General features: G+C 42.4%; 2 protein-coding genes across 4 annotated transcripts in view; one reads left to right on the top strand and one right to left on the bottom strand.

Moving 5' to 3' along the window:
* The window catches only part of col4a2 (collagen, type IV, alpha 2), a 93,025-nt gene extending 89,674 nt beyond the window's left edge, over positions 1 to 3,351 (bottom strand). For 2 of the 3 annotated variants that reach the window (XM_049594734.1, XM_049594736.1), the window contains exons 1-3: positions 3,051 to 3,234; positions 2,691 to 2,811; positions 2,555 to 2,606 (exon numbers count right to left, since the gene is read on the bottom strand). In XM_049594734.1, coding sequence (XP_049450691.1) covers positions 2,555 to 2,606; positions 2,691 to 2,740 — 102 coding nt within the window. In that variant the 5' untranslated portion in view covers positions 2,741 to 2,811; positions 3,051 to 3,234. Of the gene's footprint in view, positions 1 to 2,554; positions 2,607 to 2,690; positions 2,812 to 3,050 lie in introns of all 3 variants that reach the window. The other variant, XM_049594735.1, reaches the window with a different exon arrangement.
* col4a1 (collagen, type IV, alpha 1) overlaps positions 3,350 to 14,952 on the top strand; it is a 52,825-nt gene continuing 41,222 nt past the window's right edge. The window contains exon 1 of the mRNA XM_049594737.1: positions 3,350 to 3,577. Within this exon, the coding sequence (XP_049450694.1) occupies positions 3,506 to 3,577 (72 nt within the window). The 5' untranslated portion in view covers positions 3,350 to 3,505. The remainder of the gene's footprint in view (positions 3,578 to 14,952) is intronic.

Raw genomic sequence — 14,952 nt, 5'->3', positions numbered from 1 at the left:
ATTCACATAACAGCAGTGGTTGGAAACATGCACCACACCACATTTATTTTCTTTTGACAAATTATTGGCAGTTTGTTTTAAATGTGCACTAAATTTGGTTGGAAACTTGGTTACTCTCACTGTTGATTAACTGGTGACATCAACTAATCACCAATCTAGTTTCCACAGAGCTCTAGAGGAATTATTTATAACAAAGGGGCAGAAAAAGGTTCAGCATCACCCTCAAAGACATGTTGACAGGATATTAGGCTGCCACAGGTACCTGCCTTTTGAACTCTCGCTGAGACAGATCCTATCAGTAGGACCCCATGATGGTGAATCTTTCCTTCAGTTTGTATTTAGGGATACAACATCACAGTGCTGCTTTATGTATCATACAGGGACATTTTATTCAGCCTTATGTAATGAAATTTTGGTCACATATTTGAATCCTTCAGGCATAAGTCAGTAGATATGGGCACACGAGTATTGCTTGAAGACAGAATTGGGGAAAAAAATCATTTAAAGGACTAATGTGTAGGATTTAGTGGCAACTAGCGGTAAGGGTTGTAGATTGCAACCACGTGAATCGGTATGTAGGAGAGCTATAGCGGCCATTGCAAAAAAGCAAATGGCAGTGTTTCACTTGTCCGTTCTGGGCTTTTGTAGAACAACGTGGCAGTCTCCATGGAAGATGTTCTGCTCTGTATATATATCAAAACAGCTCATTTTAGCGTAACGAACACACAACAGTTCTTAGTTTTAGGTGACTATATGCTAATGAAAACAAATTTCTGGACATTATATTCCATTTCTGCCAATATATCCCCCTAAATCCTACACACAGGACCTTCAAACCCAAATAATGAATATGATACTTCTGACAGCTTTTGAATTCATGTTATGAAAACTGACCTTTCGCTAAGCTCTGCCCCTTTGTGCTAGTCAAGCAAGCTGTCGCAGTAAGCGTGGAGCCCACACTGTAACTAACTGCACTCCCTGAACACTCCCATATTTTTGGAAAAATGAAACTGATTCCAGAGAGAAGCAGACAGAGGGGTCTACAGTCTGTGTTTGAAGGATATATCCAGGATGTCAAACTGACTCAGCAGCAACAACAGGTTAAAAAGACAAAGATAGTTAGAAGCTAAAGCCGAACTATAGGCTACAGATCACAGTGTAAAAGTGAACCACCACATCACTGCTTTTTATGTGTTGTCGGTGGACTGTAGGAACTGAACTGCCCTTCGGGGATAAATAAAGTTTTTCTGTATCTGTATCTGTATCTGATCGCCACACAAGACAATGAATATAAAGGGAAACTTACTGATATTCAACCAGCTGTGTGGCATCGCAGTGTGTGCAGATGAACGGGGGACGGCAGGGATCTCCGGGGGGAAGTCAAACAACGTTCATCTGCACACACTGTGATGACACACAGCTGGTTGAATATGAGCAAAGTTTCCCTGTGTCCCTTCACTGGTTCCTGTACAGCAGGGTCGGTCTTTTTTCACTGTTATAATCATTAAAAAGCAAAAGCAGCATGTGTATACATTCAGTAGGCTATATCTTCAGTAGCTAGCTAGCTAACCCTACACTTTGCAGGGTTTGATTTTGGAACAGGGAAGAAACGTATATCTTTTTCCAACCTCTCCAGGTAACGAGTATCATTAATACACGATGTGCCCCAGGCACAACATTTAGCTCCAAATCCACTAAACCAGCCTGAAAATGAAGGAAATCTGAAACGACTGCATTAGAGTCAATGGAGCACAGCTGGATTGGCCAGTCTGCATCCGGGGGCGGGACTTAGCAAAGCGTCAATCAAGATTTGTTGGTTGCTTTCCACTAATATATGTAATCTGAATATTAATAATGAGTTTCTTAAAAATTGCCAAAGACAGGTCAACCATCACAGTTAACATATAGTCAAAAATTAATTTTAGTGCCATCATGCACCAAAACTTTAGATGCAGATTGAAATGTGTCTATTGTTGCCTTGTAATAATGTAACTTTGTTTTTTTAAATACTGACAGACTGAATGACTGACACACAAACATAAAAGAATGCGGCGCATGCCTGCCTCAGTTATTTTGTGTCATAGAAGCACACCATGACAAATTTGTACTCATAAAGCTCAGCATCTTATCATAAGAGGTCGTGACCCCAACCCTCAATCTCTGCCAGGTCAAGGGTCAAACAAAACACAACATATTTTACCCTAGCTCCACGAAAACTCCATTTCTGTTTATTTTCTGTTTGCAAAAATCAAAAACAGAACAAATGTCCTAGTTTAAACCACTAAAATTTCAACATGAGTCATTTCACAAGAAACTGTTTTGGGCTTTGCCGTTATTTACCAGCATGCAAAGCCAAGAGCCCTCCTCCAGGAGGAACTCCCCAAACCAGACACTCCCTCAGCCTGCATGTGTTTGCACTGTAGAGCAGCTCCAACTGAGGCAAGCCAAACCCGGAGACACTATCAGGTACAATTTTAGACCTCGATTATCAACTGCGGTATGCAAGTGAAAGTTTACAAGCACAAATCAAAAACACGTGAGAGGGAAAACTTACCGCGTGCACTGCTGAGGCGAGGATGGCAATGGAGAGGAACAGAAGCAGCAGCCTGTGTGTAGTCAGGGAGAATGACAGCGTTAATACTGCTGTTTATCAATGAATCTTGTGGTTTGCGGTGAAGGGTTGCGCTCACCTCAGATCCTTCAGTCCTCTGTTGTGTTGTCCTTGCATGGTCCGACTCATGCGCACCGCAAACTTCAGTTCCACTCCGCTGTTTGACTTGTAGAGACACTTCTACAGCATGACTACCCCACCTGAAGCACACCGACACCCTTAAAGTTAACAATCACTATCTGCACATCAGTCCATTCATCTGACCCACCTGGTTAGTGTCTAAAGAGATGCGCAACTTTATTAATTTATGTAATATGTTGCGAAGCTCTTCATAAGGTGCTCCGGATGAAGCCACCCTCATGGCTCAGCTGCACTGATAAACTATTTGTCACATATATGTCATAAATATGCCCTCACTTTGATAAAAGACTTTACTTACAGTCACCCCAGGCTTGCGTTGAGCGGTAAGGTGAAGGAAGTGGATATCACGGGGCACTGGATGCGCGCGGATACCCGGGCTGAAAAGTTTCAAAACAGACACCTGTAGCACCAAAACCTGCTCAAATATTCTCACAGAAAACACACCAAAGTGCCGAGTAGTCCCTCTCCTTACCGAGAAAAGTCAAAGTGTTTCTAACAGCAAGGTTGAGCCCGTTTGCATGGGCGAGGGTGGTCGTTTTGGGGAGGGGGGTGTGGTGCAGGAGAAACAAGACCAAGTTGCATTGATCAGAACCTCAGATCGTCTCGGACAAAGATGCGGCCAAACGTGCTGCCCGTGCTCTGCTGATAAGCTCAAGAGTTACCTGAAGGAAGAGGACAAGAAGCGGCCAACAGGTGGCTGTTTGCGGGCACTCTGCACTGTAGCGCACACCGTTTCCACTGCGCACCGCCACGATGCTGTTACAGTCCGGCGCCTTGTTACTGCTGGCGGCTCTCTACTCAAGTGTAGACCTGACGGGGGCTGAGGTAAGTGGATGAAGCATCTTAAACATTATGGGGAGCTTAAAAGTATACTTTTGCAAACAAGTTTCACATTAACTTTATTTGATGAAGTAAATGCACGCGACTTTCAGTGTGCAGCTGAGGATGAGTTAAGACGTTCTCCGTGTATTTAGGCATCTCACGCACACATGCAGTCTATGATCTGTGCGAAATCAGCTGTTTTCTGTGACAAACTCAGCCTGTTTAAACAAATCATTACCTTTTTATCTGTGATCAGAGCTTTAGTCCTAAAAATAGACACATTTCAGTGTTTCAGTGTCACCAAGACGCGCGTTTTTTTACTCCAGATTTTTGCTTTTAAATGTTTTATTGGTTTGTTTTTTTAGCACTGTAGTGTTTTTATTTCAACCACTTGTTGTGTGTTTGCCTCTGAGACAGTTCTGAATACTTGTGAGTTGAATCTACTCCCAGTCCAGCCTCCTCCACTTCTGCTGGAGAGGAGAAGAGAGAGAAAGGGAGAGGGAGAGGGTGGGGCAGAGTCCTTACAGTAGCTGCAGTGTGTGTGTGTGTGTGTGTGTGTGTGTGTGACAGAGAAGTGTGGTGAGGTAATGAGTGAGACTGAGATGTGTATGAAGTTAATCATTGGTATGTTTAGATAATCCGATAAACTTTTCATGAAAGTGTCTCTTTAGAATAGAGACAAACTTTTTATGCTCTTGAGGTTGCATGGATGTCTGACCACAGTCCAGAATAGATATAACTGCCCCATTCATCAGATTATCCTGTGTCTGGTGATATAGGCCCCTATCATGCAAAGCTGTGCATTAAAAATGAAATACATGAGATAATAAGCAAGAAAATTGCAGTAAAAGTCTTCTCTTAATTTACTAAGGAACTTCACTATAAACCTTAGAGATAGCTATGTACCTTTCTAACTAGTGCAGGGCGATGGAGAAAATAAAATGCCACGATATTTTGACCAAATACTCCAATATCGATAGTGTGACGTAATGTTGCTGCAGTACACCATGAAACCCTGCACCATGGTATGAAAATTGATTATCATACCATGTTCATTTCCTCATGCATGGTCTCATCTGCACATGCACCTCTCTGTTCCTCCTCGACCACTTGTCAGACTTATTACACATACTTGTAATAAAAAAATGTTTCAAGTTTCAACCAAACACCATCTGTTTTCATTCCTCTAGGGGCCATTGCAACAGGTAATTATAATAATAATAATGAATACTGCATACTGTGATATTTTCTGAGATGGTTATTGTACCGTGAAAATCTCATACCTTTGCATCCCTATTGTGATGATATTTTAGGGATGACTATTGGTGCTTTTACAAAATATTTACACAATAAGAGTTTTGACAAATAATCATCAGTTACCCACCTCAGCGTAGTATCGCAATATTTTCATCACATGGACGCCAAGTATCGATTTTCTATTACAAAAATTATCAAATAAAAATTCAACTTTTGGTCGCCTACCAGAATAATATAATCAGTTGCAGTGTAGTTTATCGCAATACCCCGCAATAGGTCTTAAATCATGATAATATTGTATTGTGATAATATCATATTGAGGGGCCTTTGGTGATTCCCACCCCTATTATACCCCTATTACCCCCTAAAGAAAAGCTGGTGCTTCAGTGCTCCCATAAGAACAGCAAGAGTTTGAAGGTTTGTTATGTTCATGATGTTGGTCCTCATCAGGTCACTGCTTGAAATGTATATAACCACAGCCACCCTCCGCTGAAAGGCTTGACAGATGTAGTGCTGTATTGTGAAGCGTGGGTGGAGTTTGCAGCGGAAACATCTCTCACACAAGAAAGGCAGAAATCCAGGTGAGGGGGAGGAAAACATTGTATCGTGTGTGAAGATGAGGATGAACAGGCTGTTAATCTGTTAGTGTTATTGCACAATGGAGCAATGTGTGATGTTTCAGAGAAAATTGACACCTCTCATGGGAGCCTGGTATTATCATGTGGGGAGTTTCTCCATCATCCGGGGTGTTTTAAGGATACCATATATTTGCAGCTGTGATGGATTGTAGCTGTGAGCTGTCATCATAAAGTGCCAAAAAAATCAGTTTGGGTGAAAGCATTCACAAGACTGGTTACAATCATCCATTTCTAGCTTGGGTTGGCCCCAAACTAAGCAGACGTCAAACTAGCTTTGACGTCAAAATCATTACTCACTTTATTATTTACAATAACAAGCATTTCTCCACGCAGACGCAGCTTTGATTCAGGGAGCTATGTAGGATAGAAGTGTATCATGTTGAGAGCCAACGTATCAGATTAAACAAAGCAGCAGAGGGAACTTTATCCACTTCCTTTCTGGTTTTAGACGCACAAACACGAGACAGACATAGGACATCTGGACAGAGGAGAGGATGGGTGAGGAGGTGTATATCTGGCTGAACATCTTGTCACTGATCCGATGAAACCAATGAAATCAGAGTATAATGCAACATTCTGGATTTATTGTTGGGAGTTGTATATTTTTCCCATCTACCCATGGGAGGTCCAACGCAGGAAGTTTGTGATCCTGTCATCCATCCAAAGCTGCACAGTAAACAGAGAGGGGCTTTCCTCATCAGTTATATCCAGAACAATGACACAGATACTTGGCTGAAAATGCAGTCGTATTTATTTCTTCCCCTAAAGGTCCAGTGTGTAGGTTTTAGGGAGATATAATGGCAGAAATGGAATATGATACGTGTGTTTTGTTTAGTTTATGATCACCTGAAATTAAGAATCTGTTTCCGTTACCTTAGAATGAGCTGTTTATATCCACCTAGGGAGCAGGTCCTCATCCACAGAGATTGCCATGTTGCGTCAGCGTGTTTTGACAGTAGCCCAGAACGGACAAACCAAACGCTGGCTCTAGATAGGGCTATTCACATTTTTGCATCAGCCACTGTAGTTAGCAGCCCCTCCATCATGAGCAGTGTTGCACAAATACAAATTCTTTTGATGTTTTTACAGCACATTCTCACTCTGACCTTGTCACATACCAACGTTTGGTCATGGACTTTCCACATTCACATACGACTTGCAAGGTACCCTGGGTACGTTGGTTGTTGGTATTCTGGGACGCCATACAGTGTCTTTAAAAGTAAATGCACTATGTCGATACAACACTGCAAATCGACTTTTCTTCTCCTTCAACAACAAACATACGTGTTGAGTTTAGGAAAAAAGAACAGGGTTTGGCTTTAGATTCTTAAGGGATGCGAACACCACTCTCTCGGGTGAAAGTTGGTGTTTGCTGAACCCATTCACCACCCCTCCTGCCTGCCCCGGTTGGACTTTCGCCACCTTAACTTTTGTTGGGCGCCATTTAACTATAACAGCAACCGGCCACATATCATGCCGCCGTTAATCGATGCCTTTTGTTGTTGATTTCCGATGCCGCAAGCCACTGCCCAAGCGTCGGATTTCGACGATTCGGAGTGAGACCGGGCTCGTTTTTACCAGTACGGGGCCTATTTGTTTAGGAGAGGAAGAGACCTCTGCAAATAATTCAGCTCCAGGTAAAAACCTCCTTAACATCTGGACCTTAAGTTATCAGAAAAAGAAAATGGTGCACGCATCAGCAGGTGCTGGCCTGGTGCCCATCTCTGATGAGCCAAACAGCGGAGGAGAAAAACTGATTTGTAACATGAAACTGCTTTGTTCAGTGTTTTTACCAGATTTAATCATCTGGTCCATTCATTTTGGAGACGAAGAGATCTCTGCGGATAATTCAGCTCCCACCAAAAGCCGACTGGACAACAAACACTGAAGGAATTCTGGGAGAAGAATCAGCTAGTTGCAATCTGCAATCCTCACTGCTATATGCCACTTAATCCCGAGAGTCTTACACACTGGACCTTTAATGTCCTCTTGCTTTTGTATCCTGCACATTCATACAGTAAATGCGAATCCTGTAGGAGATATCAGTGTTTGTCTGATGTCCACAGGGCACCTCAGTGTGTTTATCTTTTCTATGTCTCCAAATACACAGAGACGTGGCGCTAACTGAGTATCAGAATGTTCTGTTTGGGCTCCCTCACAATCAGTGCTCCTAAACTAAGGCCAGGAGTGAATATACAGCATAAGCAATTCATGGTCAACTACCGATGCATGCAAGCACACACAGACGTGATAACCCTGAGCCTGGCATTGGTCAGGCTGACTTCAGATAGGTGATAATGAAAAGATGAAGTAAGATTGCTTTTACCCTTTGTGCTCTGTTAAAGGATAAACCAAACAGATAATATTTAGATGTATGAAGACCTTTGCTCCCAATATTTCCACTGTAGCATCTGATCCTGAGTATATTTCCCCACTGTTTAAACAGAATTGAATTTTTCTCCCTTGGCGGTCATTTAATCTGGTCAGAATGAGTCATTAGTAATTCCTAGAGGAGGAGGAGGAGGGGGAGGAGGAGGTAAGGCAGATTAGCAGATTCCTGGAGTGAGAGTTTGTGTGTGGGATGTTGGATGGAAGGATTGGGAAAGATGGTAGCTGGTGGGAAACACGAGCCTCTGTGTGCTGCCGACTTGGCCATGATGCCCTGGGACAGAGCGAACCCCCCAGGGAGGATGAACCCAACTCCAATACAGAGGAAGCGTCACTGAGAGCTGTTAATCCCCGTACAGCCCGAGGAATGTGTGTATGGTGAAAGCTAAGAATCATTATCAAGACTTGATTTGTTGCTGCCCAAAGTGCCGACAAGACTGCTTGTAGTTTGTTCTAAGTCTGATCCTTTACCCCAGCCTCCTCGCAATGACACCCCCCTGCAGAGACAGCAGCTGACTCTGCTACTCTGACAGGCCACCAACCAAGCAGCGCACCCTGGGAAGGCACAACCTGCCCAACGCCTGTCCCCCAGTGTTGTAAAAATGCCTACATTTGGAAGAGCTGTGATTGTGTTAGTGTCCCCGTATTTTGACAGGCGTCTCTGGGTGGCAAAGATAATTCTCCCCTGACCCTGATACTCAAGCAGTGTGGCAGGTATGCCCCACTTTCTGCCTGTGTGTGTGTGTTTCTCTGTGTGTGTTCTCTGCCTGTGCCAAGAGAAGAGCGGATTAAATCGTGGTTAAGCACGGTAAAACCCTTTTCGATTCCCTGTGGTCTAAACTTCATTGAGAGGGCATTTCATTGATCTGTCACAACTGCATTTTACTTCTCACACAAAAGCCACGTCTTTTGTCCCACGCTAATATTTTCCGCACTTTAACTACACCAAGATCAGCTTATGTTCACCCTCGAGATTAGTTTCTTCCCCGAGGTGCATTGTTGTGGCGAAAGTGTAATTTAGCTGTTTAACCGTGAAAGTGGTGAGTCATAAATGTCATTTGCGGTTTGGATGGACATGGCGTAATGGATACGTTTGTCTGACAAGGAGGTGGGAGGTGGAGAGTGATGGCAGGATGGAGGGAGAGAAGGAGGTGGCGAGGTTAGGAGCCCCAGAAGTGGAGGAATGTTGGTCGGAGCCAGAGATGATACCCCGTAGCAAATCTTTTAGTCTCACTTGCCGGACCTTGACATGCACTTCCACCCGCCGCTGCCAAATTGTCCAATTGATGGACGATAATAAAGACAGCAATGGCGGTGTCATGAGATTTATGACCTTCTGTTTTTTTTATATTGGTCCACATGAAGCGAGGAATTAAAATTTTGGCTGTCTCTTACTTCAGCTGCTCTTTTTGTCAGTTTTTGGCCTGAAAAGCTTCCATCTTAGTGTCCTACTTTAGACAGAAAGGACGGGCGCAAGAGAAAACAATAGTGTTTTGTCAGTGTTTCCGTAAAATGCAACTGCTTGACGACTATATTATAACCCTTCCAGACAACACAGACAACATTTAGGTCTGTGGTTGCTCTGTGTGTTTGTGTTACCTGACAGGACAGTGCAATTCTGGGTCTGGGTGTGTTTGTAAATACATTTGTGTGTGTTTGAAGGATTGCAGAGAAAACCTGCAAATTTGCTGGATACAGCGATCTGGATAAGCTGAAGGTGTTGCGTTGTTCACACGTTAGTCTGTTCACAAATGAACTGACGAGATGCCTCTGTGAGACTTTGCATGCGCAATGCTTGATTTGAAATTAGCCTAAGTTACTGCATTTAATTGATGCATCATAATGCAAAAGAGATGCTGTTTGCGTCTTAGGTGATCTGATCATAAGTTGACAGTTCTAAGTATCTTTGTTCACCTCTGGCATGTGTAGCCTCGATCATTTCGTTCACCAGACTACTGCTGTGGGAGTGTGAGCTTTGCAATGGGGACAGTTGGTGAGAGTCCAACCACACACACAGTGACAGGGCTAAGTGTTTGTATCACACTTCAGCAAACTTTACCTAATGGTTTTTAACAGGTTAAACGATAGAGTTGAGTCTTTTTGTTTGTTGAGACTGTTTAACCGCTGCTGCTGTGTTAGCTTGTGCAAACCAGGTAGATATTGAACTGACCATTCGCCAGGAGAAGATCCGGCAATGATCCTTCAGTGCTGTGTCTAACCTGGGTTACAGCAACAGCAGGAAGTTTTCTTATCCAGCGCAGAGTAGAATAAGCAAAAATGTCAGCTGAGTAGGGGTCCTTCAGTGTTGCACAGGACAAATTAGCGTTCACAGATCAGCCGATGGCCCAGACCACTTTCAAATGTGGTCTGAGCGAACGGATCTCAAGACACATTGAGGGCGTATTGGGTGCATTTACACGTGTACAGTGCTTAGAGTTGTTCACTTGAAGAGTTAATCACCAAGGATCTTTATAATGTAAGAATCTCTCATGTCATTCAACATTTTCTCAGTGTCCACAATTATGATGATTATAAGCTGTATTCCATGCTTGATTATGAGACAATGTATGGTAATGTTGAATGAAACTCAGCCCAGACTGAGACCTTCTCATCAGTGATTGGTTGTTCCTGCTGTGTGAAACTAAACCGGCTGTAATGCTTTTGTTTCAACCTCTGGTGAAAGATCTTCTCAAGAGCATCTCAAAGCCTGTCCTTCTCCTGCGTTACACCAACACAGAACTCTGCCTGTAAAGTTGTGTGTATAAAAATGCAACATATCAATGGCAACAATCAAAATGCACATTGGAGATGCATTATTTCTTTTTTTTAGAATAAAGTGCCTCTCTTGTTCTTCTAATATAAATACAGATACAGGGCTGGATCTTCTCAGATAAACATCATAGAGTTTGTGCCTTCTCCCTCTGTCAACATGACAAACTTATCTGCATGACTTATTTGCTTTTCAAGTCATTAACTTGCCTCTGATGCAGAAGAAGAAACGTTTAAAACATACGTCTTATGTCTTATTTCTGTGGCTCACACTGCGCAAGAAACAACTTAGGGTATCTGAAAGAAAAGACTGTTTGTTCTCATAAAAATGCATCTAAATCAAATCAAGATCAAATCTGAGGCAGCTCAAATGAACAGCTGATTTTTTATACCACACGGCAGAACTGAGCATTCCTGAACTGATCCTACCATCATCTAAGTAGCTCGAGCAAAGAACTGAAGAAACAGTTCACATTGTGTTTGAGATAAAAACACGTACTGAGGTCAGGAGGACATTTTAGGAAAAAGTGAGGTCATCGGTTGCGACGTGACACAGTTGGGTAGATTTATGGCGCAGGAGCAGGTGGATCTCCACCCTCTAGTGAGACACAAATGGAGGACTTTTCCACAGGCACAGGTTCTGGTGCTGAACTATCACTGGGCCTAAAAAGAAATGAATCCTACACTGGCCTGCAAATGACAGTTTTTAGACCATGCCCACATTTTATTAGCTTTAAAATCCTTAATGATTTTGAGAAAGGGTTGAATCATACCACAAATTAGAAGCATACTCAGAAGCATCACATGTTACACAGTGTTGTTAAGATTGTCTTGCCAGAGGAAGCTACACACCTACAGATTCCTCATTCTCACACACTCTTTCCAGAGTGCAGATGAGACAGCAGGGGACAAGGTTGATTTGTGTGTCGAGTGTGTAACTGATGTAGTTAGTGATGGCAGATTGAACCAGGATAAATATGGCTGGAAGCTGGGTGTCGCCAGTGCTGAAGAAAGAAACCTACAGCAAGACCACATGATATCACAGATGACACAGACACATGCTTCATATTTGTCCCATTAAACGTTAACTGATTAATGCAAATGCCAGAATGTGGGGTATGTGGTGTGTGGCGCCTTTCAAAATGTCTGAGCATTAGTTGAATGGAGACATTTCTTATTTCTGTCAGCTGAACATGACAGTGATGCCTGAAGTGGAGAAATCTGGTTTATAACTCTCTGAGTGTGTCATCCACCTCTCACTGCAGACCTCACATATTCCTGCACACTCTTAAATGAGCTAGGGTTACTCTGTATCTTTACCAGACATGGTTGCAGTGGACTGTTATGGCACTAAATTTACAGAGGAGGACTGATAGAAATAGCAGATCCAATGGTAATTCAGAGGACCTGAGAGTGCCTGTGTATCTATACCTAGAGCTTTGAACCTCTTTCCTGGAAGAACAGATGCTTTATCCATCTTCTCCTTATGTTGCTGCTGGTGGTTGTGCTCCATCAACTCGCTGGACAATGAGGATTGTTCATATATGAAGCTGTTATTTTACTATAGTATTCCAGAGAAGAAGGGCTTCATCAGATAACATCAAGTAGGAAATAAGATAAGCCATGGTTCACATTAGGAGAAGAGGTTATCTGCTGATCTTTCAATGCATAGCTGAGTCCAGGGGTGGATTGAGACTTTTTTAACTGATATGGGAGCAGATCTATTGTCAGAGTTCTGCCTCTCGAAGGCCTCAAGGTGGGAAAATATTCAAGTTACAGGCTCCATATGTCCAGACGCAATGTTGTTATGGTGATGGATGAGATAAAGCTTGATATGGAAACAGGAGAACAATAGAGAGCAGCTCTTTCTATGAGAGCGTAAGTGTATGGTATGATAATGAGGCTAAAATGCTCCATTATCGATTAGTTTGTTGCAGACTTTGAAGTGAAGTGCAGGGATAAAGGCCGTCTTTCTCTGGTGCTTGGAATTTCCCCTTGTTCTCACACTTGTAGTGCCGCCTTGATTATGTGTTTTTGATGTCAGTGATGAATGGTAATTTCCTCATTGGGGACGAACAAAACCAACGTATGTGCAGCGCACACAAATGGAAAAGCCTTTGTTAGATAGGATGTGTAATAGAGCCTACACGCACATGCACTTCCTGTATTTGCATACTCCCTGATGGATGCATTGTGTCACCCTGTATAACAGTGATGGTGATGCTTCTTTGTATGAATAACTAACGCAAACACCAGATGCTTCCATGCAACACGTGTGTGACTGTTAATTTATTTATTTATTTCTATAAGACAGAACAAGACTTTTTTGAGTTTTATTTTTTATGGGAAGGCAATGCTGGTCTGTTGGTCACTTGTTCCAGACTGAAATAACTCAGCAACTATTGGATGGATTGCCGTGAATATTTGTACAGACATTTATGTTCCCCAGGAATGAATCCTGCGGTTATTTGGTGATTCACTGACCTTTCCTCTGGTGCAGTCAGCAGATTAAATTCAGCATTTCCTGTAAATGATCTCAAAAAGTGCTTGATAGATTGACACAAAATTTCTATCCAGACATGGATGATCCCTAGAGGATGACTCCTACTAATTTTAGTGATCCCACATCTTTTCCTGTAACGTCTTTGGACTAATATGAACAGCCCCTCGTGATGTATTGCAATAACGTTGATCCTCTGATATCAAAATTTTAACTTACAAAAACTTTTGTTCATGACCAAATACCAGACTGCAGTTTGTGTTTAGCGCTATGAAACATTTTGGCATTCAAACATGCTAAACTAAATTGGGGAACATGGGAAACTTTATACCTTCTAAACATCAGCATCTGATGCTAACAGAGTACTTCATTTGATACCTTTTGAGGAGAAGAAAACTCCAGTCGACGGAGCCATCGGCCTTGTGAACATGGCGCACCCTGAGGTTTTTTCCCATACTCTTGTGTTACTTTTATTAGCAGTATTTCCTCTTTTCACATTGTATGCATTTATTTTTATCAGACGCCACAGGCATGTAATATAGATCAAGATCAAGACTAACTTTATTGCCCCATAGAGTGGGAAATTTGTCTTGGGCCCTACACCCTTAGTGGAGCCACAAAAACGCAGCATACAACACTAGTAGATAGACAAATCAACATTACACCCAATGTAACAATAAGAAACACAAGAAGATAAGTAAGTAAATAAATAAATAACATCATACTTAAAAATACCTCCACAAAAATGCAAATCAACAAATCGTCATGATCTAATGCTAGTTCTTGCTTTATCTGCCAATATTATAGCCATACTTTCAAACGTTTTGGCATCTTTGCTCATGAAAAACTGCCAACTAGTTCAAGCACATGCGTTCAAACTCACCATACCACAGACTGTATGGGTTATAGCTGCTCCAATAGTGGGCCAATCACATGTCGCATTACGTTGAAGAATGTTTGTGGTGATTGGCTATGAGCAAAACAACACAAATATTAATTTTTTCTAGATATGGATACAAAAAGGATCACAGGTGTTGTTTGACTGGTGAAGTTTCAGTACCACTTGATACTGTGTAATTTCAGACTATACCTTAAAGGTATTGAGTCCCGATATCCAGCCCTAATGCCGACCTTAGCATTTAGCTCAAAGCACCGCTGTTCCTGTAAGTACAGCTTCACAGAACAGCTAGCATGGCTGTAGACTCTTGGTCAGAATGAACTTAGTAATGAATTAATCTGACTTTTTTCATTCCTTTATCATGTACATTTATTTTACTGAGTGTGAGAATATTCCAGGTCGGATGTATTTGGCTGGTACAAAGTCACAGAGGTCATTCCTTGTCCTCACGTGCTTACGTTATTCCCAGATACCAGAGCACTCTTGAGAGAGACGCGAGGCTGACCCAACCCCTTCTTGTCTTTGTGCGCATAAAAGGCAAGGAAGAGGCCTTCCTCCTTAGAGAAAGAATGGCTTCCTAAATCCCACATCCTGTGGCACAGTGCTACACATTCACAGAGGAGCAACAGGCAGAGATGAAGTCTGCAGCCGCTCACATGAACTAAACTGGCCCTTTCTCAGAGAAAACAAACGTCTTAACAGAGTAATTGTTGCTGTCAAACACCCCGTGTCTCTCTGTTTCTACCACCCCCTGACCATGTTCTCCCTCTCACTGCCTCAATACACAAAGAAAAAGTGCAAACTATGGTCTAGATTGTCAGTGGAGGCATCCACAACAGATGAAGCAAGATGTAGAAGTGCAGAGGTAGAGAGCTTTTGCTTTTGCTTTGTGTGTATTCATACTTGTACTGATCCTGTTCCTCTGGGA

Source organism: Epinephelus fuscoguttatus, linkage group LG13 (genome assembly GCF_011397635.1).
Source record: "Epinephelus fuscoguttatus linkage group LG13, E.fuscoguttatus.final_Chr_v1".
Taxonomy (NCBI): domain Eukaryota; kingdom Metazoa; phylum Chordata; class Actinopteri; order Perciformes; family Serranidae; genus Epinephelus; species Epinephelus fuscoguttatus.
Note: the sequence above shows the minus strand (reverse complement) of the source record. Positions and strands in the feature narration are given on the sequence as shown.